General features: G+C 34.1%; 6 protein-coding genes across 17 annotated transcripts; 4 read left to right on the top strand and 2 right to left on the bottom strand.

Moving 5' to 3' along the window:
- Window positions 1–11,211, bottom strand: LOC107263621 (procollagen-lysine,2-oxoglutarate 5-dioxygenase 1). Of its 3 annotated transcripts, none has more exons than XM_025081131.1 (9): window positions 10,917–11,211; window positions 7,343–7,574; window positions 6,911–7,251; window positions 6,377–6,830; window positions 6,063–6,290; window positions 1,719–2,040; window positions 1,538–1,642; window positions 1,016–1,162; window positions 1–672 (listed from the first exon to the last, which is right to left on the bottom strand). In XM_025081131.1, the coding sequence occupies exons 1-9, from the start codon at window positions 11,146–11,148 to the stop codon at window positions 388–390; spliced, it is 2,346 nt and encodes a 781-aa protein (XP_024936899.1). In that variant the 5' UTR covers window positions 11,149–11,211; the 3' UTR covers window positions 1–387. The 3 variants fall into 3 exon arrangements, with proteins under 3 accessions (XP_024936899.1, XP_024936898.1, XP_015586504.1); XM_025081130.1 differs by lacking the exon at window positions 1,016–1,162 and adding an exon at window positions 1,207–1,353 and having other exon boundaries at window positions 10,917–11,188; XM_015731018.2 differs by lacking the exons at window positions 1,016–1,162; window positions 10,917–11,211 and adding exons at window positions 1,207–1,353; window positions 9,946–10,123.
- On the top strand, window positions 2,064–4,006 carry LOC107263625 (immunoglobulin domain-containing protein oig-4). Of its 2 annotated transcripts, none has more exons than XM_025081141.1 (4): window positions 2,064–2,444; window positions 2,798–3,020; window positions 3,084–3,233; window positions 3,300–4,006. In XM_025081141.1, exons 2-4 carry the CDS (start codon window positions 2,829–2,831, stop codon window positions 3,456–3,458), a joined length of 501 nt encoding a protein of 166 aa, XP_024936909.1. In that variant the 5' UTR covers window positions 2,064–2,444; window positions 2,798–2,828; the 3' UTR covers window positions 3,459–4,006. The 2 variants fall into 2 exon arrangements, with proteins under 2 accessions (XP_024936909.1, XP_015586510.1); XM_015731024.2 differs by having other exon boundaries at window positions 2,070–2,444; window positions 2,823–3,020.
- Window positions 4,529–5,969, top strand: LOC107263626 (immunoglobulin domain-containing protein oig-4). 2 transcript variants are annotated; one of them, XM_015731026.2, is made up of 5 exons: window positions 4,529–4,663; window positions 4,745–4,820; window positions 5,066–5,248; window positions 5,321–5,470; window positions 5,546–5,969. In XM_015731026.2, exons 3-5 carry the CDS (start codon window positions 5,072–5,074, stop codon window positions 5,702–5,704), a joined length of 486 nt encoding a protein of 161 aa, XP_015586512.1. In that variant the 5' UTR covers window positions 4,529–4,663; window positions 4,745–4,820; window positions 5,066–5,071; the 3' UTR covers window positions 5,705–5,969. The 2 variants fall into 2 exon arrangements, with proteins under 2 accessions (XP_015586512.1, XP_024936907.1); XM_025081139.1 differs by lacking the exon at window positions 4,745–4,820 and having other exon boundaries at window positions 4,584–4,663.
- A 703-nt stretch (window positions 11,212–11,914) lies between the features above and the next one.
- On the top strand, window positions 11,915–14,192 carry LOC107263616 (guanine nucleotide-binding protein subunit beta-2). The gene is made up of 6 exons (XM_015730993.2): window positions 11,915–12,094; window positions 12,178–12,323; window positions 12,666–12,965; window positions 13,065–13,266; window positions 13,333–13,549; window positions 13,623–14,192. Exons 1-6 carry the CDS (start codon window positions 12,026–12,028, stop codon window positions 13,727–13,729), a joined length of 1,041 nt encoding a protein of 346 aa, XP_015586479.1. The 5' UTR covers window positions 11,915–12,025; the 3' UTR covers window positions 13,730–14,192.
- A 2,466-nt stretch (window positions 14,193–16,658) lies between these two features.
- Window positions 16,659–23,829, bottom strand: LOC107263612 (neuralized-like protein 4). Its single transcript, XM_015730979.2, has 17 exons — window positions 23,642–23,829; window positions 22,729–22,944; window positions 22,180–22,638; window positions 21,896–22,096; window positions 21,590–21,815; window positions 21,421–21,520; window positions 21,160–21,336; window positions 20,785–21,093; window positions 20,517–20,710; window positions 20,144–20,433; window positions 19,662–20,055; window positions 19,259–19,580; window positions 18,995–19,188; window positions 18,719–18,924; window positions 17,160–18,631; window positions 16,929–17,081; window positions 16,659–16,851 (listed from the first exon to the last, which is right to left on the bottom strand). Exons 1-17 carry the CDS (start codon window positions 23,798–23,800, stop codon window positions 16,659–16,661), a joined length of 5,265 nt encoding a protein of 1,754 aa, XP_015586465.1. The 5' UTR covers window positions 23,801–23,829.
- On the top strand, window positions 23,749–27,597 carry LOC107263615 (N-acetylglucosaminyl-phosphatidylinositol biosynthetic protein). 8 transcript variants are annotated; one of them, XM_025081138.1, is made up of 9 exons: window positions 23,910–23,976; window positions 24,198–24,390; window positions 24,484–24,640; window positions 24,708–24,887; window positions 24,957–25,191; window positions 25,283–25,580; window positions 25,649–26,009; window positions 26,084–26,183; window positions 26,527–27,597. In XM_025081138.1, exons 2-8 carry the CDS (start codon window positions 24,365–24,367, stop codon window positions 26,156–26,158), a joined length of 1,332 nt encoding a protein of 443 aa, XP_024936906.1. In that variant the 5' UTR covers window positions 23,910–23,976; window positions 24,198–24,364; the 3' UTR covers window positions 26,159–26,183; window positions 26,527–27,597. The 8 variants fall into 8 exon arrangements, with proteins under 8 accessions (XP_015586475.1, XP_015586478.1, XP_015586470.1 ...); XM_015730989.2 differs by lacking the exon at window positions 23,910–23,976 and adding an exon at window positions 23,749–23,884 and having other exon boundaries at window positions 26,084–27,597; XM_015730992.2 differs by having other exon boundaries at window positions 23,908–23,969; window positions 24,729–24,887; window positions 26,084–27,597.
- Window positions 27,598–27,915: the final 318 nt, after the last annotated feature.

Here is a 27,915-nt window from a genome sequence, read left to right as displayed (position 1 = left end):
TTTTCAGAACAGGGTTTCACTTTTAATAATCTCTTTTACATATTTACAATTATCATTTACCTGCTGATACAACTAGGAATGCAGTAAGTAGATAGACTTATAGTCTTTAGAAAATGCATTGTGAATATAAAAATAACATATTGGCAAGTGAATACGTATCCATTCCAGTTACTTTATCTGATTCATTATTACCTACGTACAAAAACTTGCACATCCTTTACTATTACATTTCTCAGAGTATTAATTTAGTAGCTAATAGTACATGATAACACGATAACTTTTCATTGGCATTGTGCGATAATCAGACGTTGAACACACGGCTTTCAGATCTACATTCTTAGATCAAACCTTAAATTCCAGTGCTCGTCTGTCTAAAATGATATCATCTTACGGGTCCACAAAGGAAATCATGATATATCGTGTGCCTTTAGTAACCCTTAATCCTTCATGATAATGCGTTAATCTTCCAGGATGCATCAACATCCATCCACGCTTAGTATCGGTAACAGAACAATCGTATCGTATAAATCTGCATCCACCGCCTTCGTAATCAATTCCTGCTCTGTTCAAGGCAATATTTATCGTATAAGTTGAACTGTCATGATGAGGTTTCAAAGATGGCTGCTCGTCAGGACGATACCGAACAACAAAATTCATGAGGGAGCGCGGAGGCTGTCGTGAAAAAAAAATTAATATTATTAATTTACAAATTATTCTATCTTCCAATAGCAATAGTGTATATACATAAAAAGTGCATATATCAGAGTCAAGACTTAATTGCTAATAAGTACAATTAATGTATATTTTTTATCTCTATACCATTTACGTCCCAAGTACCATAATCTACGTTAACCCATACTTGTGTGAGTTTCAACGAACAAGCCTATTACTAAAAAAATGCCAATCATTATCTAATTCAATAATAAACCAGCGTCACCAATTGTGCACATATCGCTTTCAACCATAATCAAACTATCCAGAACCGAGGTGACTTTGAAGTTGACCGGACGCTTACATAATCAATGTATCCCTCATATGCACTTTGCTGCAACGGGTTGACATATTCTTTAAGAAATTCTAACCAATGCTCGTCGAAGCCAACTTGGGTCATATGAATGTCACGCGTAGGAACGGCTTCGTAGCCGCCTTCGAGTCTCGGGTCCTAGAAATAGGGAGATGTCTTTGTAATATATAAGTTATCCTTACGTCATGATAATATCCTGTGAAGGCGAGCTCCTGAAGAGGCCTAACGTACTCCTTTAAAAAGTACAGCCACTGTGGCTCATAGTTCACTTGAGTCATGTGAATATCACGTGTTGGTACGTTTTCGTAACCGCCTGATAATCTAGGATCCTGTTAATCAATTTAGATCTTGATTTATAGGATATATTATAATTATATTTATATTATATAAACTGAAAAGAAACTGATTGTGTGAATCCGACAACTATCAATATGAAAATATTTTAATACATGCTGGGTAATATAATTATTGTATATAATTAAATGATTTTTAAACAAGATAAAAATTACGTACAGTATTGGTACCGTCTGACCATTTTCCAAAAGCTTCCATGACTTGTATTAATTCTTCTGCGAATCTATCGGTGACGATTGGGAACCAATATACATCAGGACACGGCTGCAATTGCATAACTGTTAAGAGTACTGTATAACAATAAATATTATTCAATAGCTATAAGGAATTAGAACATTACTTGAATGTGCGTGTGATTCGGATTGAAGTTCTCTGTATAATTTTCATGAATGTACCTCCTCTGCCAATCAAGTTTATTATCAAATATCTGATATATATCAGGGTTCGTTAACTTGATATCATAATTATCCGGACTGACCAAGTGTCCGAATTCGAGTCTGTTGCTGACATACATAAAAATGTCTCTTTCTCTATTAGCCTGCGCAAATGCCATATCGGTATCCAAATCTCCGAAAGCGTAGACTGGACGAGTAGCTTTGTTATTAATTAGAGTGGCATTAATGAGGTAACAATTGCTAACAAACGGTACGTTCCATAATCCCCTGAAACAAGTAAAGACAATTATTAAATTAAATTTAAATCATTTTACGTATAAGTGTACGTATACGATGTGGCTTTTCAAGAGAAACTAGTTTCCTTGCCACGAATGGCCATGCGTTCTGCGTCCTCGGTGGAATTTCATTCATGCACGATAACAGGACATCATGTTGTTTTTCACTGGTCATTATTGAATGTTTTGGCGGGCAGTAACTCTTGTGCTGCGATTGGCCGATGTTCATACAGGGAATGGCTTATGCATAATTATCCAATTGAGATTCATAACTCTGACACTAGAGACTGCGTTACTATCGCGCGTATGGCCCATTCATATTTTGGGCTGGAGAAACAAGAAGATCCCATACACCGTTACATCGATAACAGCTGAGACGAGTATTTGAGTGACGCGGTAAGCGAATTTCAATTTATTCCTCAAAAAAGCACTGAAGTAACAATAAAAATTGTACGCAGTATGATTGGCCGGGGTGGAATAACTACTTGATATATAATAATAAAAATATAATATCCATTAATGAAACATAAGTAGATATGAAAAAGAAAGCAATGCAAGTAAGAGATAAATGGGCATTGACTTATTATAAAAATTCTTAGCAAAAAAATAAATTGCATATAAATTTCTGAGTTCCACAAATGAATAATTATTAGCTTTGGAAGCATTAAATATATATTAGCTCGATGTAAAATTATGAGTGGCAAAAAATATTTTACTTTAATAAAATTATATTTTTTCCCAATCATTAGCAATCGAATATGTATGTTCCTCTAGGATCAAATGAAGAAATGCTGGTTGTTCTATACATTGGCTTTAGTGGTGACTTTCTCACTAGTGGCAAATGCAGCAAAAGTCGGCGGTGGAGGTAGAGGTAGCAGAGGTCGTCTAAGAGGACGAATATATGGATCCGCGGTACCAGTTTTAATTCCGCATCGCAATCCAGCCAGTGCACATTATTATGAGAATAAAGACGTAGGTTTAATTTCCCATAGGAAAAATAACTGTTATAGATTATCAATGTAACTTTGTTTACAGGGTGCCAAGATAATTAAAGCATCCCACTTTGAATTAGACTATATGCTAGGACGGAAGATTACTTTTTTTTGCATGGCACGTGGATATCCAAGACCAGAAATTACTTGGTTCAAAGATGGAATTGAATTGTATCATCACAAATTCTTTCAAGTAAGTCAAGAAGACCTTTAATGATTGAAAGTCACATGCTTGACTCTTAAGACTTTCGTTTCATAGGTACACGAATGGCCTCTTGGAAATGATACAATGAAATCCAAAATGGAAATCGATCCGGCTACACAAAAGGATGCTGGTTATTACGAATGTCAGGCTGACAATCAATATTCTGTAGATCGACGTGGATTTAGAACGGATTATGTTATGATCACTTATTAATTATTTAATTATGGGATATAGGCCACAATACAAATTGTTAAATGCCAAATATGCAAAATTGCTAATTCGCACTTCTTTTGCCAATAAATATTTGGTGCACGTATATCGCACTTTGAACATTTTTAGTACTTAGATATTAAATAGTAGAGGGTTTCAATTTCTAATAGATGATAATCGATTAGTTTGGCTTATATTCAAATCTTTGTACCGAGTAAAGGTAACAGACAAAATATTTTTGCATTTGAACCATCATACCGAAAAGGTTTATTTTCAAGATTGTCAATGAAGATTCTCCAGGCATCTATTGAACATGATAAACGAATCATAAGTTAATATTTACTTGAAAATATGTGCAGTACCTTGTCATTGTAAGACTGATTATATTCAAGATAATAATACCATTTCCGCAATGCATTTCAAAGCACTTTTTTTAGTCATCTTATTGACACGTTTAGTGTTAAGATACTGCTTTTGACTATTGTTCTAATACGAATAGCATGTTATACAATTTATATATCTATAAATGTAAAAGATTTATATAAAAACAATTCAATTGTAAATATATTGCAAAATCCAATCATCCCAAGAAATATCATGTCCACTTATGATACACAGATTTTCGATGTACCTGCAAATAACTACCTATTCAAGTTACTCCGAAGTTCCCCCATCTCTATGTTATTAAGAAATAATTGGAGTGGACGAGGGTGACATGTTTTTCATATCAGGCTTAATCATCGTGTTTAGTATTATATCGATAATTCTGCTGCAGTATATCTTTCATACACAGAAAAAATTTTTTTTAAAGACAAAATTATTTCGGTCTGTAAGAAAATATGCAAATTATATAATCGACTCATCATTTCCACAAATTATAAAAAAAAAGTTTTAATCAAAGTACTCGTAAGAATTTTATCATTCCAAATATGTAAATATTCAACAATAGTACTTTTTTTATGATTGCATTATCGGCATGATTTCATAAATTACCAAACTACACCAAAATGACTATTCAAGATTAAACAATGAAAAATGCCGTGGAAAAATTTAAAATATATTTATATTGTGCGTATAGGTATGTGAGCGGTTTGATGGTATTTGCAATGAGTCTGTAATAGATAGGAGAGGACACTAGGGGAGTAATGAATAGATGCCCGCCAGTTACATTGGTGTTCTGTGTCATCGCCGAACGCTGCATGTACGCGGTGAGTACCTATCGTATTCATTTATGGAATTATCATGCAACAGTTATTCAATTTATTTTTAAACAAATTTATTTCACTTAGGATTTCTCTCGAGACAGTCACTGCAGTATCGGCTAAGTTTTGGGTGAACCGTAAAAACCACTGTGCACTTACTCAGGTACCATTGTGTTATTTGATTTCTGTGAACTCTTCAATAAACATTGTTTATCGACACAATAATATCTGTGTTATTATTAAAATTAGCGTGTTGTGTTTGTATGGCAAGTGCGCTTTTCACAGCTTTGTACGATTTCCCTGCTAACGTGTCAACGTACCCAAGAAAAAGTCGTCTTTAAAATAGTGATAAACCGTGATAGATTTGTAAATGAATATGTCTTAGTAATCATACTCTATTTGTTCTAGAACATAATGCGCCGTACAACAGCTACTGTACTTTTGCTGGTATTACTGGTGCTACACTGTCAAGAAATTTCTGGCAGAAGAGGTCGTGCAAGAAGTAGAAGCAAATCTCGGGTACAAATTGGATTACCAATTACTGGAAAATATCGAGATCCTGAAAGTGATCAATATTATAACAATCACAACGTGGGTATTTTTAAATGTTTTGAAAAATATTTATCCATCGCCATATTATATTACATCAATAAACTTTATCAGGGTGCAAAGATTCTACAAGCGTCGCACTTTGATTTTGAATACGTTTTGGGTCACAAAATTGCATTTCTTTGTGTGGCACGAGGAACACCACGACCACATATTACATGGTTCAAGGATGGCACGGAAATTTACACCCATCATTACCTACATGTTAGTACGACATTGCCAAAAAATATATGTACTTCAATGTCAAAGTAGTTTAAAAATAATTTATTTTTCATGTAGGTGCACGAGTGGCAAGTAGGACCCGACAAAGTCAAATCAAAGCTAGAGATTGATCCCGCAACTCAGATGGATGCTGGTGTTTATGAATGCACAGCAGACAACATGTACAGTATCGACCGTAGGTCTTTCAAGACTGATTTCTCCATTGCATTCGACTAAATGTTATTTAGCCGCCAGATTGAGAAATGGAAGACCACGAGTGATAGTATTAAAGTTTTTTTTCACACGTACAGAAGAATCGTAGAACGAGGCGAAATTAATGTTCACAGCCTCATTAGTGCAACTCTACCTGCTCCTGTAATTTTACAACTAGCAAGGCACTAAAGAAATTGCCTCAATAAGTCATTGATACTTTGTAGAAACTTGTAAAGTACGTTTCAAAGAACGTAATGAGAAATAAGTAACAAGTTTGTTATCATTCCAATCAGACTGTTAATCACTTATTCTTCTACCGTGCCCTACACTCCTGTTTAAATATATTTAAGTTTTTTGCCGAATAATTATGAATTAAACTCACCTGCGGTCGTTGTTAATAATTTGCATATAGTCCGAGCTGCGTGCGTAGAAGCCGTCATCGGTAATGGCACCCCAGAAATTACTCCAAGCTTTGAATGGCCTGACCAATAAGGGTGCAACTATCCCTCTTTGTTGCTCAACCAACAGCTTGAAGGTATGGACATTGTCCAAATGAGCTTCTGAGTCGATTAAGAAGTATCCAGAACACTTCTTCTGCAAACAGTAATCTCTGCACAGAAATCCAATGTATAATCATTAATATGATTTTAAATGATAAATACTGTTCCATCATTTATTATCCTGTTATTTACATACATTGACAAATCTTTGGCAGTCACTTCGTTGATATTGTCATCAGGTTTTATCTGCTTAAGACTCTTATATTCATCTCCATGTTCTTTAACGAACATCTCCACTATCTTCTCATGATATGGTACATTGTTACGAAGAAATAGATGCAACTTAGATTTCGGATAGGCTTGAGCATAGATTCGCTCGAAAAATTCTTCCATAAATGGTGTCGGTTTTTCTATAAATACAGCAATTAAAAGAACGGGATAGGTTTCTGGTTGATCTTTCTGTAACTCGATTGTATCATCCCAACAGTTCAAGCATCCTTCTTCCAAGTTCCAAGCCTGAGCCAAGTAATTTCCCAAAGAATTCAGAACGAGCTTACTGGCTCCATTTCCATGAACAATTAAGGGAACGGTATTGTAAGCGGTGTTTTGGATGTAAGCATCATTTCCTTTAAATCTCAGCTCCACGTCGCCTAAAAAAAATTAATAATATTTCTCACGCTCGACACAATATCTCTCAATATATATTAAATCAGATATGCAGATTACTTACCTACGGCTCCATTGAGATTCTGAAAAATCTCAGCCTTGTGATCAAGCTTAATATTATATTTCTTTCTGAGTTCATCATCCAAATAAATCTTCGTATAAAACAACTGGTCGTCATCTTGATCTTTAATATCTGAACTAGATACTATAGCATAAACATCTGAAGCATATCCAATAAACCCTCCAGAATTTAAATAGCGTTTGCCTCTATTCGTCTCAGGATATTTAGAAGCCAATGACTTGTCAGGCCAACAGTAACCTTCTGCAGAAAATAATACTCGTGCATCAAAACTTAAGAATTTATCAATAATCAGTTCTCCAGATCCAATAAAGATGACATCATAACTAAAAATAAAAAGTTATTATTTCTACTTCATTCTGAATTCAAGGTGTAGTCATAAGACTGATCCCCATAGAAGAATTAAATTCCAATTACCTATCTGTAAATAATACTATCCTCTCTGTATCATCCTTGTACTCCTCCAGTGCTTCCTTGAATAAATTGATTTTCTGACCTCCTCCAGCAAATTTCTTTACGTCTCCACCCTTCCAAGTCTTTCCAAGTCCAAGTACTTTCAAATTATCAACAAGTCCATTTGCTCGGACGGATCTGGTAAATCTCTTGAATCCTTCAGTCTCATTTGTGGCCACAGTAAATATAAGGAAATCTGTAAACATCAACTTACATAAGCGAAACAATCTAATTTACCAAAAGAAAAACACATGGCCGTCACAGATGACGCTTTCAAATTCATTTAATGAGTTTAACAGATATAAATTCATGTGTGACCCCTCTGCTTTTATCACAAAGCATGTACGCATGTTTCAACGACCTATAAATTCTGATCCACAAATGATATCCTACTAGTCTACGTTAAGATATCGAAATTTTTAAAATTTCACTAGAACTGCATAGCAGCTCAGATCAACGTTAATCGCTAGGGGCTGCTAATTGATTACTTTAACAGAGATTCTGAATCAGCATTTCATGGTTCTATATATAGAACAGTTCCGTAAGTCTGACCCTAGCAGATGATTCAACATATTAAGATTCTAATCCTAAAATTAATATAATAAAATTTGTTCTGCAATTGGTTCTAATCAAACACTCAAATGGTTTCCTCTAACGTTTTCATGTCACCTAAAATCATAAATTGTCATCGTTATAATCTTATACTATACGCCTAAACACGTCACTGATGTCCAAGAAATGAAACTGTACGCGTTGGCATTATGTCATCTTGAAATGTAGTACCAAGGAGCCGCAGCGCTTCCACCGACTGTGCTGTAATCGCGCTTTCATTTACTCCTTGAGATGCCTGATCATTCCTCAGACAAAGTATACATTTAAAATAACCATTTGTCGAGATATTATAGAAAAGGTCAATGAATGAGATATACACAATAAAATCTTGCTGCGAAAAAATTGTAAAACAATATCTTGAAATGAGTTATTTATACTTCATTCATTGAGTAATCAAATTTTATACAAAAATTGTAGTACGAACTAGATAAAGCGCATATTATACAAGTCTAGACCACGCCACAACGTACACCTACAATAATAAATTCCTAAGAACTGGTATAGAGTATTACAGGTTTACTATAGAGACATATTCAACGTATTCTCTTGAAACTTATGCGAATAAAGTTTTAGGCATGAATACGAGTGATTTGCAAGAATTTATCATCTTTAGAGGATTGAGATACTTCTTGGAACCCATATTTTTTCCTGTCAAAAGATGATGCACCGGAAGTAACCTGATAACGACCCAATCTGTGCATACGGTCATATAACTATAAACTTCTCCCTATGAAAATCTTGTTCTGCTTCAACATTATTTCAAATATTTAAAATTGATTTGATCAGTGATCGTTGTTGGATTATAATACCCAGTTACAGTGCATAAATGAAAAATTACATGGGAAATAATTTGGATGTACATGTCATTGTCAAGGTTCCGTTTCCGGAAGAGACAAACCATGACGATGGTAAACTATTATATAAAAACATTAGCCGACGTACGGAAATGAATTAGTGGTCATTATTTTTACGGTTGGTGGACAAATATAACAGAGTAAAATTTCTCGAGGTGCTAGAAAAGTTTTAATGCTCTTTATACAATGTGTGTATTCTGCGTAAGAAAATGCATGCGAGGTTTGATAATTTTAACCAAGAATTTTGCTCTTCGTCCATTGAAAAAAATGCTCTTTAATCTTTCTCCATTATTTCTCTTTGTAATAGATGCGATAAGAGTACTTTATACGTGCAGTTTACAGAATCGGTGATAGCAGGAGAAACAGGGTCATTAGAAACGGTACTTATAAATTCAGAAATGATTTATTTGAACTATAATTTCTATTAGGATGAAAACAATGCATAATGTATAGACAACAGACTTTACTATTGTTATATAAAATTGTATAGCCCGACCAGTACAACTGAACAAAACGAAAAAACTGGCTAGACTATTAATAAGTTATGGCGGCATTATACAAAACTTTCGATCGCACGTTCCCGATGACTGAGATCGAAACAGAATCAGTTTCTCCGAAAGTAAGAAACGAGATTTCCACGGTGGAAGTTATTTGTGGTCATCGTGTAAAAATGAATAGCTGAACGGTCCTTTGTGGCTTTGTAATCTTAAGAGTGAAACATAGCAATTTGTAGGCTCCATTTGCATTTAATTTAGAGGCATAAATAACATGTAATTCAAACATTAGAATGAATATCAATACCCAATCCAATAGAATAGTTTTAAAATCATTGCTAATGCAACATATAAAAAATATTATTCTATTGGCGTTATTACTATGCTTCTTAAACTTACCCCCCACAGCCTAATCCTTAATTTAAAACTAAATATACTGGTTCAAGCCCCATATACAAATGAGTAGTAGAATTATGTATGAAATTACAGAAAAAAAATGAGTCGAATAAGCGATACGCATTGACTGTTTAAATGACAGCAACCCTTCTTATACTTCGACGCTAGAAAAAAAAAGGAAAGGCATAAAAAGAACCTAACATTCTCATACCTTCCTGTTTTTCTGCTGGCTTCACTTCACCAACGATGTAGCCGACTAGCAAAACGATGAAAATCACTTTGTGGACCATTATTCTTATGGAACTCTTACAGAACTCTTATGAGAAACAACAAAGCCGAGACAAGCCTGACGGACATGCCGCTCCGACTGAATACCACGTACGGAAATTGTGAGGCCGTATTGCACCCACACGTTTCGAGATGACTTTACTAACCGTACGAAAAACATCTGACATTTAAAGCATCCCGTCAAACACCCGGGTAAAATACTACGGAGCACATCTGGTATTTCATTAATACATTCATCAATGAAAATATATAAAAACTTAGCCAGTTTTGATGGAAGATATTTCGAATAATTTTTTAAGATTATAATGCTACAATATAAGTATTGAGATTCTTAGAGAAAAACTTGCAAGCCTTTTATCGCACAAAGGCTCTATTATTTATGAGTGAGGTGTCATTATGATAATAAGATGCTTATAGTATTTTGTTGCAGCCTCTTCTTTGATACCAATTCAATATTTGGCTATAGAGAATGATTTCTGGTTTTAATCTAAAATAATATTTCTGATTAGTTTTGTGTATGCCTGTAAGAATGACGCGCATGCTTATGGCGCTCAATAATACGCTGCAACAGTGACACGCGCAATGAATTTATACAGAATTTGTCAGAGTAATATAACTTTGAACATTAGTTCATCAATTTTCAATGTATGTGTATGTCTGAATTCGATTTCATGTACAGTAATGGTTACATGAAATGAAATACATGCTGAACCACCCTAGGTAATCCGCAGGTTTCTTGTAGGTTAATCTGGGATAGATTTACCGTATTACGGTATAACAATAAGAATAAAATATTCGACGAAACAAAGGAAACACAATTTTCAACGAATTTAAGGTATGTGTACAATTATATATGTATATAATATAATACTAAAATAATTAAATTAAGCATACCGTCACTGTTAATATTCTCCAACGCAGAACATTTATATTTCTCTTTGGACCACTGAATGATCTTTGGTACACGTCTGGATTCTTGACACTCGCAAGAGGAATTTATATTATTATTACTAATATATGTATCGAGTTTCAAATCCGTATTGCATTTATTAGGATTTTCGCATCTTCCTAGACTCAATTGAAACACAACTAATATCACAAGGTACACAACACCATTACTCGACATTTTAAAATTTCGGTTAAAATCAGTTTTATTGGGACGGCTAGAAGTACCCAACGACAAAATTATATTTGAACTTCCAGCCAGGAAATGAACAGCTGGACGAGTAAAATGAAACTGCAGTGAGTTTGGTGAAATTTGCAATTTATACGAGAAAGTAGGAAGCTTCCTACATAATTGTTTTTATCAAGAAATAAAAAAGTGGACCGCCAGAGTTTTCTTTGGTTCTAAACATAGGTTGGTCACGCTTGCCAGGTCTGGGACTTCACGCTTTGATAGACCATTATAGATCGATAGGAGCGAGATGTATTTAATTTGTTACTTTCGATTAGGGCATATCTCCTAAAGATTTCTAACTTTTCACCTTGGAAAAACCTCTAAAAATGGACCTTATCATCTTATAAAATCTATCACATAAAAACTCGTGCATTCTGCACAACTTCTACCCGTCAACAAGATGATAACTAGTAACGTAATAGCATCAGATTTTGTTATTCCATTTAATAAAAATTATTCCAAGAAAGTATCAAAAATCATAATCTGGCTGACATACAGTTTGCAGGAAAATATTCCGAAAACAGGAAGAAATATGATAGAATTGACGAAACGATTCTTCCAATTTTTTGTCAAAGGTTTGTTAAGTCCCATGGCAGCGTTTTTATAATAAGCAAATAATTAAGTTACGAAGAAAAGCTGAGCTAATGCCCAACAAATGGGATTATGCGTTGATTTAATATGATTACTGGGGCAGTAGTCGCTCCTGAGGCTTCTTTTGCATTTTGACGGAAAGTAGCTAGCAGTACCGCCTCGATCATTGATCATCGTTAGTTAGTGTCCCGTTGTTTTTTCGTCGGGAGTCCAGAATTCCCGGAAACGGTGAAAAATGGGAAAAGATGATGCCGAAACAACGCAGTTAAAGCAAGAACTTGAGGATCTAATAAAAAAATGCAAGGTTTGTACCTTCAAGACTCTATTTATACTATTTTTCCATAGAAGGTTTAACATTTTATCTTCCTGATATCATTAATTTTTCAGGACGACCAGAAGAAACAACAGGATACAACTCTAGAAGAAGCTTGTAGCAGTGTGGCGGATGCGCCTAAAGTTAAATTGGTAACCAAGAAGTTACTCAAAGGCCACATCAATAAGGTGAATTCGGTACACTTCAGTGGTGATAACAGGTCAGTGTTTTAGATAAAGCATTAATTATGTTTATAATTTTACACGGGCACAACAGAGTAAAATAATTAATTCGATACAAACCAAGTTGCCCACGTTTATCTAGAAATAGCAAAAAAAACATGTTTTTATCGAGAAACTTCATCATTATCAAGCGTGAAGACGATCTACATTTCTGGAACCATTATGCTCCCAAAACACCGAATCGTTGAATCGTCGAATGAAACGTTTCACTGATTCAGGTCATCTAAAAACGCATTCCCTTTCACCGTATTCTAAAAACTATCTTTGACATTTATTCATTATGGATTTATTTATTGAAAATTCGTCAATATTTTTAACAGACACTGCGTCACGGGATCGTTGGATGGCAAACTAATTATCTGGGATTCCTGGACTGGCAACAAGGTTCAAGTTATCCCATTAAGATCCGCATGGGTGATGTCCGTTGCATTCGCACCTTCTGGCAATTTTGTCGCCTGCGGTGGAATGGACAATATGTGCACTGTTTATGATGTGAATAATCGGGATTCCACTGGTTCTGCAAAGATCACCAGAGAATTATTGGGATACGAAGGATTCCTCTCATCCTGTAGATTCCTTGATGATAAAAAAATCATCACTGGATCGGGCGACATGAAAATGTAAGGTCTTTGAATTCTCATTGGTATCATTTTCAAATACTATGGGTACTAAATTATATAATATGAAGAAACATGTTGTAATTTTTAACTTGTATACAGATGCATGTGGGATTTGGAAGCTGGAAAAAAAACAACAGATTTCTGCGCCCATGCTGGTGACGTTGTTAGTATTAGCTTGTCACCTGATGGTAATACCTACGTAACTGGTTCGGTAGACAAGACATGCAAGCTTTGGGATTTACGAGAAGAAAAGGCAAAACAAACTTTCTTCGGTCATGAAGCAGACGTTAACTCGGTTTGCGTAAGTATATTAATAGACTGGCTTAACTAATTGGTAATTATTTCATTGGATTTCTTAATTCATCAGTACCATCCATCCGGACAAGGGTTCGCAACAGCATCAGAAGATAAGACAGCTCGACTTTGGGATTTTAGATCTGACCAGCAATTGGCCACTTTCAAGCCCCCAAATTCAAATCCTGGATTCACATCTTGCGGTCTCTCATTGAGTGGCAGATTCATATTTTGCGGTAGCGACGATAATTCTATTCATATATGGGACACGCTGAAAGTTCAACATAATGGTAACATTTAATTTATCAAAAATATATTACGAATTAAATGGATTTTTCTTCTACTTTTTTGTCGTCATTCAAGGTACTATGACCGGACATGAAAATAGAGTGACATCTCTTAGCGTTTCTGGAAATGGAATGGCTGTGGCCAGCTGCTCTTGGGATCAAAATGTTCGTATTTGGGTGTAAATCGTCAGCGTTTCTATTATACACGAGCATACCCAGTACGAATAAAATGATAGTTAAAATTATATTCTCCACTAAAGTTCTATTCGAATAATTGACAAAAGATCTGATTGATTATCCTCATGTAATCTTATAATGAGGATAATCGAGTCATTTATCAAGGAGAAATTTTCCACGTGTGTTAGAGGGATGAAAACGTCATTCGCATAATATAAGGATATACATATTTTCGTTTCTTTTTCTTTATTGTTAAAATCTTCCATTATATTAATGTTACTTATCGCCTCCTACTACTACTTGATTCCGTGCGAATGTCTGAATAACGAACTAACAACGCAACCAATGACAACTTATTAAAAATTGTTCCTCATTCATCGTCCATCTGTCTGTTTATATTTGTATTATTTATAAATCAATAGAAATTATAGTTATTATAATAACAATAATAATAACACGGAGAAACAAATCTTAATAAGAATTTTTATTCCTACTTGGGGATACCTTATTTCTTCGTTCATGTCATTATAGACTGTACCATATATTTACTGTTTTATTTATAAAATTGAATATCCCTAGTTACAATTTTTTTTATCCTATGCCGTACTCGTTACGCCGCATTGTTTTACCGCTGAGAATAGCCACGTAGCCACGACTTTAGTAAAATATCCCCACGTTTTTAAACTGCTAATGCTTACTTGTTTGGTGTCTTAAGTCTTGCGTGTCACAATGACATAATAATCAAAATTATTAAATATATACATAATACGTGTGTATATATATATATATATATATATATATATATATATATATATATATGTATAATTTGCGATGCATCCGAAATATTATCCGAAATATTATATTTTTATCAGAGAATGGAATTTAAGCCGTGCGAAAATAAACATACTGTTATAATCATTTCTTAAACCAATCGAACACCGAAGCACAAGTATAATCAATCAGTGTATCGTGTGGATCTAAGTTTTATAATGTAACATTCATTCGCTACTTTAGATGGGCCACTATTTATTCCAAAAATAATAATCAACTAATACGACGTGTCATTCTTATCTTTTCTCATTTATATCGATAAACCGTAGCTGCATCTAGATTATCTAGTAGCGACATAATCACATTCTTTTCTCTTGAAAAATATCTCTCTGTTCTTTAGTCCTCGTAATAGCGTAATATCATTAGACGATTAATAATCACTCGTGCTCCGAAATGAAGAGTTGTCTTGCTTTTTTCATGTAAAACTTTTAGAATAATGCTACTAATAATTCTGCATATACTACTACAAACAGTCGCTCTACGTATAGAGTAGTTATGACAGCTGTAAGAGTCTACCTATAAAACTTATTTTGTGAGTGCAATTTGACAAATCTCGGACGTTCATACTTTCTTTTGCATTGAAAAGTTATCAGACAAAAAGCTGTGCGTGTATTGCACTTTTAATTTTGCTACCGATGATAGTTTCAAATATACATGACCGGAAGCACAGTGAGCTTTATCGATACACTGAAGTGTATAATGAATATTTCCACTCTCAGCCATCTTTGACACTCAATGTAGCATTTGAAATCAATAGGTTATTATTGAAAACCAAACTTTAACTAATGAAAATCGAGTCGCCTCATGCAGATTTAAATAATTTCTCAAATTATTTATAATGCGATCGACTTTGAATTTTCAGAACTTTGCGTAATATTGAATCTACTGTAATATTAATGACTAGAGTTAATGTACATTATGCCATTTTAAACTAAAACATCACTTTCTATACGCTACAGTGATGAATAAAACACAGAAAAATACACAGCACTGTGTAGAGTACAGCCATTACTAATTCGACTTTCGTATGAGGTGAGTGTGACAATAATATCCCACTGGTAATTTCTGCAGCATATTTTTCTGTGTTGCTATAAAATATTTCTCCACTACAGTCCTAAATTAAGCGCTTTCGCGTTGCCTCAACTCTATAGACTTGAAAGCTGATCTTCATAGTTTACGTATATTCGCATGGCCCTTCTGTGGGCTCTCTGATGCTGTACGATAATTTAAAAAAAAAAAACATATTTATTACTTATAATAGATAGACGACCGCACGTGTAAAAGAAGGTAATAATTGTTCGAAACATCATGAATTGAAACAACACTTTCTTTAACGGTATTATTAAACAAAGTACACAAAGTGACAGTATTCGATAATAAATGGCGGCCATGTAATTTACGTAACACGCATGTATACACAATGTAATTAAAATATCACAGAAAACGCGTATAAAGTTAACGGATATATAGTTTTCACAAAAACGCGTATATACAATATATTGGAAAAAATCGAATCTCTAAGAAACGACACGAGGTGAACATAATGATTATCTTAAGAAACCCGTATGCAAAACGTAAGGATTGGTGTTTCTTTTGATGATATTAATCTCTCTTTCTCTTTCTCTTTATCTTTGTCTACCAGAGTAGACGAAATTGGCAATAAATACATCAGTGTATCGTAACACTATTAAGATCAGAGCTTCTTACAGGATAACTGTAAAATACTTCAATTAATAAAAGCAAAAATTGTAATATTACAAGGCCCTTTGCGCTGAGATTATCTATTAGACGCAAACAAAATTTGATTAACTGTATAATGATTACATTTCAATTCAATTTTGATGTAGTCTAAATCTCATATAATAGAAAGATTTCTAAATTCACGTACTGCTAAACGTTTTTAATAGAAAAGAATTGCCAAAATGTATTAAATCAATGCCATAGTTTGCTCACTGTGAACTCGGCCAAAATATTTAGCTGGTGTGAAACTCATCTACACTTGGCGTACGCGTGAATATTTAATCCTGAAGCACTACAGCGATACGAGAATCACACATAATTCATGAGTATGCTCCTAACTGAGGTTTCAAAGTAAAAGTTTTTATTAGAAACCATCCAGGTGAATTAGAAGTGCTACGATCACTGTAGCTCCAGCTTCCTTGGTAGCCCATTCAGTACATTCTGACTGTTGATCTGTACTTTCTTTACCAGGACTCATTGTATATGATCCAGGTCTTACTAATAATTGGAATGCTGTTGAGGCATTAAGTTTTTTATTGGATTGGGTGTCAATGTATCTGAAAGAAACCGACATGAGATCTTATCTCTTGATACTTGTCTGATTTTGGAATTAATATTGAATTGAAATACTTACGGATATCTTGTCGTGAATTCCTCGGATGCTGCGTACTTAATGTTTGGTGAAAATACCACTTGTGGATTCACATCCTCACTATTAATACCTGTTGTCAATGTACTCATATGTAACTGTTCCTTGGTCAACAGTTCTCCTCTATCTAGGATCCATCTGAAACATATGAAAATGTTAAGAAATTCTGATCTAATGTGTATTTAATTATTATCACAATATTGTATTGTCACAAACCGAATAGCGTCCAACCGCGTTCCATAGAAAGCCACATGCCACTTATCCAATGTAGTTTGCGGGACCTGAGTGACATTAATGCTTTGCTTCAAAGGAAACCTAGCCCAACCTACAGGAATGGCAAATTCTGCAGGGGGCTCGCCTTTTCGACAAATTGCAGTATCGCCATCGACTTTATGACAGGAACAACAGTAGCAAACAATTTCCTCGGGCGAGAAGAATTCATCAGGCAAGACGAGAGACTTTTTTAATCGTACACAAGCTTTCATATATTCACATTTCTTGGTAGGCGTAACTAAGGTGGCGAGTGGAGTGGACGGCAGAGAAGTAACTTGTATTGATGGCATCAAGGACGAATTCTGCAGTGCAGTATGACTTGTAACTATTGAATTCGTCAGACAGTTATTTGGTATTTGAGCTTGTCGAATTACATTCGAATGTATCTCTTGAGTGCTAGATGAAACGTTGTTTACTGAACCGGACGTGACATTGTTTTGCAAATTCGGTATGACATTTTGGCAGGGTGTAGTATTATTTTGAGATGTGGTGAGAATATTGTTTGAGATATTATTCTGCTGGGAGGTTGCCATATTATTAGTTTGACTATTCGACGCAATACTCTCGTTTATCGCGTTATTAGCGTTTGTTGAATTAATGGCCGTATTTAACGTCGACATATTACTAGTATTGGCAGCTGTGCCATTTTTAATATTAATATTCGTTGCATTATTTATTTCTACATTTGTACATTCACTTCTCATACCTAGAACACTCGCTATACCATGATTCTCAACATCATTGTTCAACTCATTCGTATTATTCTCCGATTGATTATTCGATATTGCATTGTAATCATTTGTGTTGTTTGCATTGTCGCCATGATTCTTGATTTTACTATTCTCTGACAAATTGCTTCGCGCGTCGTTGCTTAATTCCGAGCCCGTGTCCGAATTATTACTGTCCGAATGTACGCTGCTCGACATTGCTTTGTTTTGTATAATATTATTAATATTTGTGATGTTATTGCTCTGCGACGGGTACGGTCCAATACAATTCACATGGGCGCTATCACTGGCACTTGCGTCACTCTGACTTGGGATGTTTAAAGATAAGTTCGACGGTGTGGCCGGCACTGCATTTTCCTTCTCGTGGCACTCGAGATCAGCCTTTTCTCTCGAATTTTCAACGTCCTCGCACTCAATACCTGTACTCTCTACAGAGGCTGCAATAGCCATGTTGTGTGTATCGTTACTCGTGTACGATGGTTCTGCTAAAGACCCAAAAATGGAGATTTGCTCGCACTGCCCATACAAATCAATTACTGCATACACATACGGTGGCAAATCTGTTGCAGCTATACCCTGATCCGAACCGTTTATGTATAAGTGCAACCTAGAGTCTTCATCGACCAGCAAACCCACAATAAATCCATTTTGAAGATTTTCCAAATTTGCTCCATACCTCGTTTTAACCTGCACGTTATGAAGTCATGCAAAAATTATATAAATATACTGTAGTCGAAGATTATAGTACTGAAATTCATGTATGTAAATTTTTACCTTAGTACCATTATGAGAAATCCAATCACCACAAATGATCCATGAATGCTTTTTAAATCCGAGAGCTGTCAGAGGGAAGCTAGCTTTTTCTGGAGAAATACATGTTACTCCGCACAGCATACCGGATACCCAGCGATCATTTATTTTTTCCACTTTCACTTGGAATAATTTACCCTTTATCAATGGGCGACTAGTCATCACTACACCTATTAATATAATATTACGTGTGTTACTACAAAAAACATTTGACTTGTACAAATCAAGCATATCCCTTACCTTGATTATAACTTGCAACTCTTCTAGCAATTGTCTTTCTTTCTACTTCCACATTTCTTCCATGATTCTCATGAAATTCGTAATTCCAATCAAATTCTCCAGTAGAATTAATGATAGGCTGTGTAGGGGTGAGCGCCATTTCATTTAACAATTTAGCTTCAGATACATCAATAGATGTATCCATACCAGCGTCACTGAAGAAAAAGGATTAGGTAAAATATTGCTGAACGCATTAAATATTTAATTTTAAAAAAAAATACTCACTTTCTTATAGTTGGAGGCATTGGATCCAACAGTAACTCTAAGGAATCTTGTAATCGTAAACTGGCATTTGGTGAAATTATAGCGTTCTGTTGTTTGCTACTAGTAATGCTCACTGCTAGCGTGCTTCCAAATAATTCAATTATCGCATAGACCATCTCGGGAACATTAGAAGCTGCTACTCCCATATCTTCTCCATTTACATAGAATTTCAAATGTCCGTCATGAGTACGTTTCATTCCGATTTTATCCCCGACACGAAGCCAGTCCAAACTTGGACAATAATTTAGGCAAAGTACGTATCCTTTATGTCTTACTTCGTTTCCTGATTAAATAATTGAATTGATGTATATTTTTACAAATAATTGAAATATTATATTATACATTAAAACCGATGTATATCCACCTATTAAATACCAAGCATCAGCTAGTATCGACGTCATTGCGGGTACGAGATTCATAGAAGTCAACCAATTTCCATCTTCATAACTTACAACACCTATTCTAAGAGATCCACTCCATTCGCGGGCTACTTCTTGAATTGCAATCTCAAAAATTTCATTATTTTCCAAAGCACATTCACTCAACAATACGGCATTGTCATATTCTCTACAACGTGTCGCAACAATGCGTTCAAAATTTAATTGAATATTTACTCCCACAGACTCATGAAATTTATGAGTTATTTCAGCTTGAGCTTGGGGTTGTATTACGGACGTAGGTTGTTGGCTTGTGCTATTTTCTGACGGCAAGTATTGTTGGGTCATAGTGTCTCTACGTTCGGGAAGAACAATGGTTACCTACAAATAAATCAGATTCCAGTTACATATGAAATGAACTGAGTATTAATTGAATCAAATATTGAATTTTTTTAAACATTTTACGCACTTGAGCACATTGACCATATAAGTCAATCACAGGATACACGTGTAACGGCAATCCTGTGCAGGCAACACCCTGGTCTACACCGTCTAAATAATAATGTAAGCTGGTATCTGGATGTCTCATCATACCGATTCGATTTCCTTCCATAAGTTTATCCAAATCACAAGAATAATTATTTCGAACAGTCACGCCGTCACGCATAACAGTAGATCCAGACAACATCCAAGTATCGTGATCTATATCAGTCATCGTGGAAGGAAATTCCAATTCGTCTGGCCTTATAGCTGTAACTCCTACATATAATTAAGAATGTTATAGATTCTAAATAATAAACGTTTTAAATCGAAATTTTGAATATTTTACATCTGACGGTTACCTGCTTCAATGGCACCGGACCATCGGTTGACCATTTTATCGATAGACACTTCAAACATTTCGCCATCTCTTAAAGCTCTGTTGGCGACTACAATAGCTTCATTAAATTCGCCTAACGCCCGAGGTCTGGATGCTGTCAAACCATTATTTGTAATTCTTGCATTTTTACCATGAACATGATGAAATCGTAGATCACTGTATAAAGAAACAATAAATGATTATTAAAAGAACTATAAAAACATCATTAACCATTAAATATTGTACATTACCTGTATAAAGTTGTATTACTAAAGCTAGAATTGTTAGTAGTCGGACTGTAAAAGTCAGTAACATCTACAATAGTTGCCTGAGCAGCTTGTCCATATAAATCAATGACGCCGTAAACCTTCTCAGGGACGTTCATCGCGGCAGCTCCCTGATCCGCTCCATTAACATAAAAGTGCAGTGTTGCATTATCTTTTCTCATCACTCCAACACGATCGCCAACTTGCAGACGATCAAGATTTTGACCGTATTGATCGATCATTGTTGTTCCATTATGCATCACGCCATTGCCAGTCATCATCCATGTGCCAGTTCTATAAGATTATCGAATAGAAAAAGTATATGCTAACATCGACTGAAAATATTATAAATATGCATACCGAACGTTGGTCATTGTGAAAGGAAATTCTAATTCGGTCGGGGAATGTGTAGTTACTCCAATCTCTATAGAGCCTGCCCATTTTGTTACAATTTTATCTAATTTTACTTCAAACAATTCATTTGGTCTTAGCGGTCTGGAAGTTAGGACCACTCCATTATTAAAATCATCCATGGCACTGGAAAATATATACAGGGGATATAAATGTTTGTCGATTATTCAAAACGTCCTTCAAAAATAGGATAATTCTGATATAAATTACTTAGGCCTGTGTGCAGTCCTTCCGTTATTAATAACATCCGCATGTGTCCCACAACACATATGAAACATCAGTCTATCAAGTGGTTCATCCTCTCCTGGTTCTGTACATTAAGTAAACGGTAACTAAAATGTGTATATTTCCTTCAAATTCACAGATGTAGGCTTATTACCTTCGCCATTTAATCCTTGAAGATGCAATGTATTTCGTCGAGTAACCAAATTCTGTTCTTCTCTTTCATCGCGATCGACAATAGTTACTTTCACAGTCATTCCATACAGATCTATAACGCCCCATATACCAGCGGGAACCTTTGCAGCAATTCCTTGATCTAAACCATTTATGAGATAATGAAGATTTCCATTGCCCCTTCTTATCATTCCAACCCTATCACCCTCCTATGTGATAAAATTGTTATAATATATGTCCTCATATTATATCAGGTATAATCCATTTAGCATATTATACAAATAATTACCCTAAGTTCATCCAAATTAAATTCACCATACTCGCGTTGTGTACCTTTCCCATTTGTTAAAATACCACAACCAGACATCATTGTAGTACCGGAACGCATGTTAGTCATTGTTGCTGGGAAGTCTAATGCGGTAGGACTATGAGTTGTAACTCCAACTTCTATACTGCCAGACCATTTATCAACTAATCTGTCTATTCGAATCTAATTTGAAGATTATAGCAATATTATTGTTTAATTCTTCTTTGTTGTATATGTAATATATTTCAATTTCATTCAAGACTTGCCTCGAAAAGTTCATTATCTCTTAGTGGCCTGTGGGTCATTACTACTCCATTATTAAACTCATCAAGAGGCCTCTGTCTTTCTGCTGTTCTGGCATTGTTAGATAATTTCACCAAGGAACCAACTCTTTCATGAAACCTCAGGCGATCTTCTCTTATAGCTGCAAGACTTGGATTCTTACGAAGATTTACGTTTACATCAACATTAACATTAACATTTAGATTGACATTCAGATTGGCAACAATGTTTGTTGTAGAGGAACTTGATGCTTCCCCCAATGGATAATCGTTGTTAATTTCTGGTTCTTCTTTTGGCTCACTGGATCCAAGCGCTGGTCGAGGATGAGTAATTGTTACTTGAACGCAATTGCCGTACATGTCAATAACAGCAAATACGCGTGAAGGGATATTTGTTGCAGCTATCCCTTGAGACGTACCATTTACATAGAATATTAGTTCATCCTGTAAAAATTTATTAAAAGCTTCAAAGTTCATGGCAATTCTTTTACCTAATTTTTAAATAATTTCTATACAGTTCACTGTACAACATACGTTAGATGATCGCATTACTCCAAGGGTGTCTCCTTCTTCCAAAGTATCAAGATCAGTGCCATAAATTTCAAGAATTGGCTGCCCATCATGTACAATACCCAAGCCTGACATAATCCATGATCCATGACGAAGCTTGGTAGCACAGGCTGGCAGTTCCATACTCTCTGGATCGCATGATGTTACTCCAATTTCTATACTGCCACTCCATGATATCATCTATGCATTATTTCAAGGAAAGCAGCATTGATTTATATTACGATAACTAAATGTGTTTAATTAAAACTAATAAAAAGATACATATATATTCATCTTCTAGCACAAAAATGAATAAAAGTGAATATCACTCTACATGTGAACTTTGTTTATATAGTAGATATGCAGAATATAGGTCATCTAACCATTATACAATCCCAATTGCATTTTCAAGTGCCACAGTAAAATAAATTATAGGATAAAAGGAAAAAAAAATCATTTTTAGATCATAGGTATATTATAATTGAGTTAATATATTACATGCAAATATATTTCATTTTCACAAATACAACATTATATAAGTACAAAGGAACTAGGTTTAGAAATAAATAAATCAGTGAAAGTAAACTCTTCAATTTTCGTTACACAAAGATATAAAATACACAGAAGGCCACAAAAGGTTCAATAAAAATATAAAATCCAATGTCTTTTTAGCAAGTGGATCTTATTTTGCAGAACATAAATATGCAAAGATATTGTTTTTAACTAGTGCTAACATTTTAGCATTATATAACTATTTTATTGCCAATGCCTTTTAATTGCATAAAATCGTCGTATGTACTACTTTTCTGACAAGAATAATTCATATTACTAATAGGAACGAAGTTAAAGAATTTGACAAGTGTTATTTGCGATGTAGAAGCTAATGATGTCCGAGTACCTTCTTGTCGATGCGGATTTCAAATAGCTCGTCATCCTTAAGCGGCTCAGCACTCAATACCAGACCATAATTATATTCCGAAAAATTTCGCACTGCCGTGCAATTGTTGTTTATCAAATTAACACGATCTCCACATCTTCGATGAAACATTTCGGCCATTTGTGTATACGCAACCCCACTCCCGCCAAAGTCTCTTCATTGAACACAAGGAAGGAGATTACAAAGGTTTTACTAAATGCTAGGGTAAGATTTTCTAGGGAAACCTTATTTTAACTCTTTACCACTCTCTACTGTTCACAATATGGCGATTTCAACAACCAACATTTCTGTAAATTGTATAAAATAATTGTAAAAAAAAATTATTTTCAAATATATGTGAATTATCATAGGAGTTGTTATAAATATTCTATTAAAATACTTGTTAATAAGGTTTTTTTGGCTTAAGTATAAGTATAGAATTTAGTCCTGGATCATTATCATTCTGAATAAAATTTGTTCCTTGTATTGCTAGAAATGTTTTTTATTAGTAATAGGTATATTGTTTCGTTTTGTTTAGGTGAAAGTTATTGTCGAGATAAATAACAGATATAAATAATTATTGAAATATAATAACTTTACCGATTGATAGCGCTTTATCAAACAAAAATGGCGTTTGTTGGGAACTCCAAGAAGTCAAAAGTACATTTTGTAGTTTGAGAACAACGTAATGCAAAAGATTTGACAATGAGTCGCGGAAAACATAAGATATGGTATGTATATTTTTTTAAATCATTACACTCGTTATCATATCATAACCTAATGTTAGTAAGATGATATATACTTTGAGTATCATAATTTTTCAGCATGGTCTCAGATTTCTTTTATCCTAATATGGGTGGAGTGGAAGAACATATTTTCAATTTATCACAATGTTTATTGGGACGAGGTCATAAAGTTGTTGTTCTAACACATTCCTATGATGATAGAGTGGGTGTTCGTTACATGACAAATGGCCTTAAAGTATGTATAATTGAATGTCAATTTCACATTGGTATAAAATATATATTGAAACATAATAATGTTGTAGGTATATTATTTACCCATAAAGGTATTTTACAATCAATGTATACTTCCAACAATGGTTTGTTCCATTCCATTAATTAGATACATTTTTATAAGAGAAGAAATACAAATAATACATGGGCATTCAGCATTCTCTGCTCTTGCGCATGAAGGAATGCTGATTGGTAGGCTAATGGGATTAAAGGTAATTGAAGCAATGTATATGTCATTTGCTTAGACAACTTCATAATCATTTTGTTTTCATTTTTATCAGAGTGTCTTCACAGACCATTCTTTATTTGGTTTTGCTGATGCTTCTGCTGTCTTGACAAATAAATGTTTAGAAATATCTCTTGCTGATTGCAATCATTGCATTTGTGTATCTCACACTGGTAAGGAAAATACTGTATTAAGGGCCAAAGTTCATAAAGAACGAGTATCCGTTATTCCAAATGCAGTAGATACTGCTTTATTTACACCAGACATTAGTAAAAGAAGTAACGATTTCAGTAAGTGTTGAATCAATATTGTAGTAGCTCATAATATCACATAAAATGCTAAATTGCATAATACAACTAATCAGAACTTTTAATATTTCAGTCACTATAGTTATAGTCTCTCGATTAGTGTACCGCAAAGGTGTGGATCTTTTAGCACATATTATACCCATATTATGTGCACGTCATGAAAACGTGCAATTTCTTATTGGCGGTGATGGACCAAAAAGATGGCTAATAGAAGAAATACGTGAAAGAAACTTATTGCAACACAGAGTTACATTATTAGGGAGTTTGGAACATTCCCAAGTAAAACATGTTTTAAATAAGGGTCACATATTTCTGAATACTAGTTTGACTGAAGCATATTGTATGGCAATCGTTGAGGCTGCTTCTTGCGGGTAACTTTTTCTTTTACTTTCAGTAACTGTTTCTATTATATATATTTTATTTATACATTTCCTTATAGTTTACAAATTGTATCCACGAAAGTCGGTGGAATTCCTGAAGTGTTACCATCAGATTTAATATATTTAGTAGAACCAACTGTGCCAGCATTGCTCCAAGGATTGGAACGTGCAATAGCTGATTATAAAGCAGGCAACACTAGTCCTCCTTTGGAAGTACATACGAGGATTGGTAACTTTTATAATTGGTTTGATGTATCAAAAAGAACAGAAATCGTTTATAACTTAGTTGAAAAAGAGGATAGAAAAAATCTAGGTCAGCAACTAGCGAGCTATATACAAAGTGGAGTATTACCATATCTGCTAGTCGTATCCTTATGCTACATCATTCTTCAAATTCTTGAATTCTTTGTTCCTAGCAAGGTATGTCACAACTCTTTATTTATTTCCTAAAAATTGCAATCCATTCAGGACTCTTTTATATTATTTCTTTCCAGTATATTGACATCGCGAAAAATTATAAACAATTACATGCACAGTCTTGTGAAGAAAAAGAAGAAGATAAAGACTAAGCATGTACTACGACACATCTTTCGTGTTAGTACTGTTGTAAATTAATTTTTATACTGTTTATGATTATTTGAAAGTCACAAACGTATGTGTTCTCCCATTGGGGATCTCATGCTTGATACATGAACGATGCTTCTAATCTTTGCCAAAAAGTAATATTTAATGTACTAATTCCAAATGAAATAATTTTTTAGAAAATATATCAACGATACTTTGTCTGACGGACTCATTTTTATAGTGACTTGGTTACAAAGTTTTCTACATCCCTTTTATGATATATCAGTTTCATTTCTCATTAACTATTAATTCTTCGTAAGAATCTTACTCAGAAGGGTCCTGCATGAAGTATTTGTTTTAATTGCTGTTGCAGAACTAAGAGGGACATCTATTATTATATTCAGTGATAGAACTAAACAGTACAAGCTAGACTAATAATATATTTGTAATTGATTTACGAATAAAATGTCTTCCTACATTTTCAATATAAAAGAGTCAACAAGATCTGACATTTTACTCGTGAATCTTATATTATAGAATTACTTATTAAATGAGTCTTCAGCAAAGTTATTAACTAACATGCACACTATTCTGATGAATGTCCAATAATTTAGAAAGTGAAATAATATGTTGTGTGAACTAAATTATAGTCATTAGTAATTTTTATACAAGATATAAAATAATCATACCCAAGAAAGTTTGCATTTGCAGTGATTAGGTCATAAAGTCACAATATATTTTTTATGGTTACTTTCAAATGGATTTATCTTTCCTAGAATGTTATTAATACGCATAACTATATGAGTCATACAAACTTAAGATAGCATGAACTGTCTACCAAAAAGTGATATACTTTGTACAATTAGTATTCAAACTACGTACTTAACTGCATAAGTTATTATTTACCAGAGTCAATAATTTTGCTGCACAGTTTACATTTCGCAAGTAATTTTTTAATCTTAATACGTCTTGTCAGTATTATGAGTTCCAATATGTCTGCCCTAATATAAGCAAACTTCTAACTTTTGCGTATAATGAATCGTAAGACACAGCATTTTTAAAACATCTTGCCTTCATTCATAAAGCATTTAAGATTTATATTTCACAAGGTTGTATTATTTTATTAACATTTTTAAAAAATACCGTTTTTCTACGAAACGATATTAAAACAAATGTTTATATCTTGTTACATACAGTTGCTATGAATAATCCACTGTTAAACATTGTTACTCCAAAAGGGAAAAGAATTTTATCGTAAATTACAGTATATCGAAAAATAATATGTGGGTATATCATAATCTCATTTTTTACAGTACAAAATACAATTGTTCTTCAGTATAAATATAGTTCACGTAATTCTTCGCTTGGTTACGTCCATAAATATTGTATAACTTTTATAAAATAAAAACGGGATTCCGATCAATAAAAGACAACTACACTTTCATTAAAGGATTTTTTTTTATTATAATACAAGTTGTCATATGAATTAGCAATTGTGTACGAGTGTCATGCATTTTTATTAGCATATCTACGCGTATACCAATCAATCAATACTCTCGCTCCTACTTTCACACGTTCACACGCATGCAATTTTATTGCATTGTTATTTTAATACAAAGTCTTATTAGACTTTAGCGTTTCAGGTAAACGGCATATGGAACAAGTCGTGCTTAAATATAAAATGCCCTATGTCATTCATAATTCCACATATCAAGTGGTAACATCAATAGGGTGTCGATGATCGAGGTTTACATGATTCTGG

Source organism: Cephus cinctus, unplaced genomic scaffold, assembly GCF_000341935.2.
Source record: "Cephus cinctus unplaced genomic scaffold, Ccin1 Ccin1_scaffold0160, whole genome shotgun sequence".
NCBI classification, from domain to species: domain Eukaryota; kingdom Metazoa; phylum Arthropoda; class Insecta; order Hymenoptera; family Cephidae; genus Cephus; species Cephus cinctus.
The sequence above is the reverse complement of the archived record's forward strand: the minus strand, read 5'-3'. Positions and strand labels throughout refer to the sequence as shown.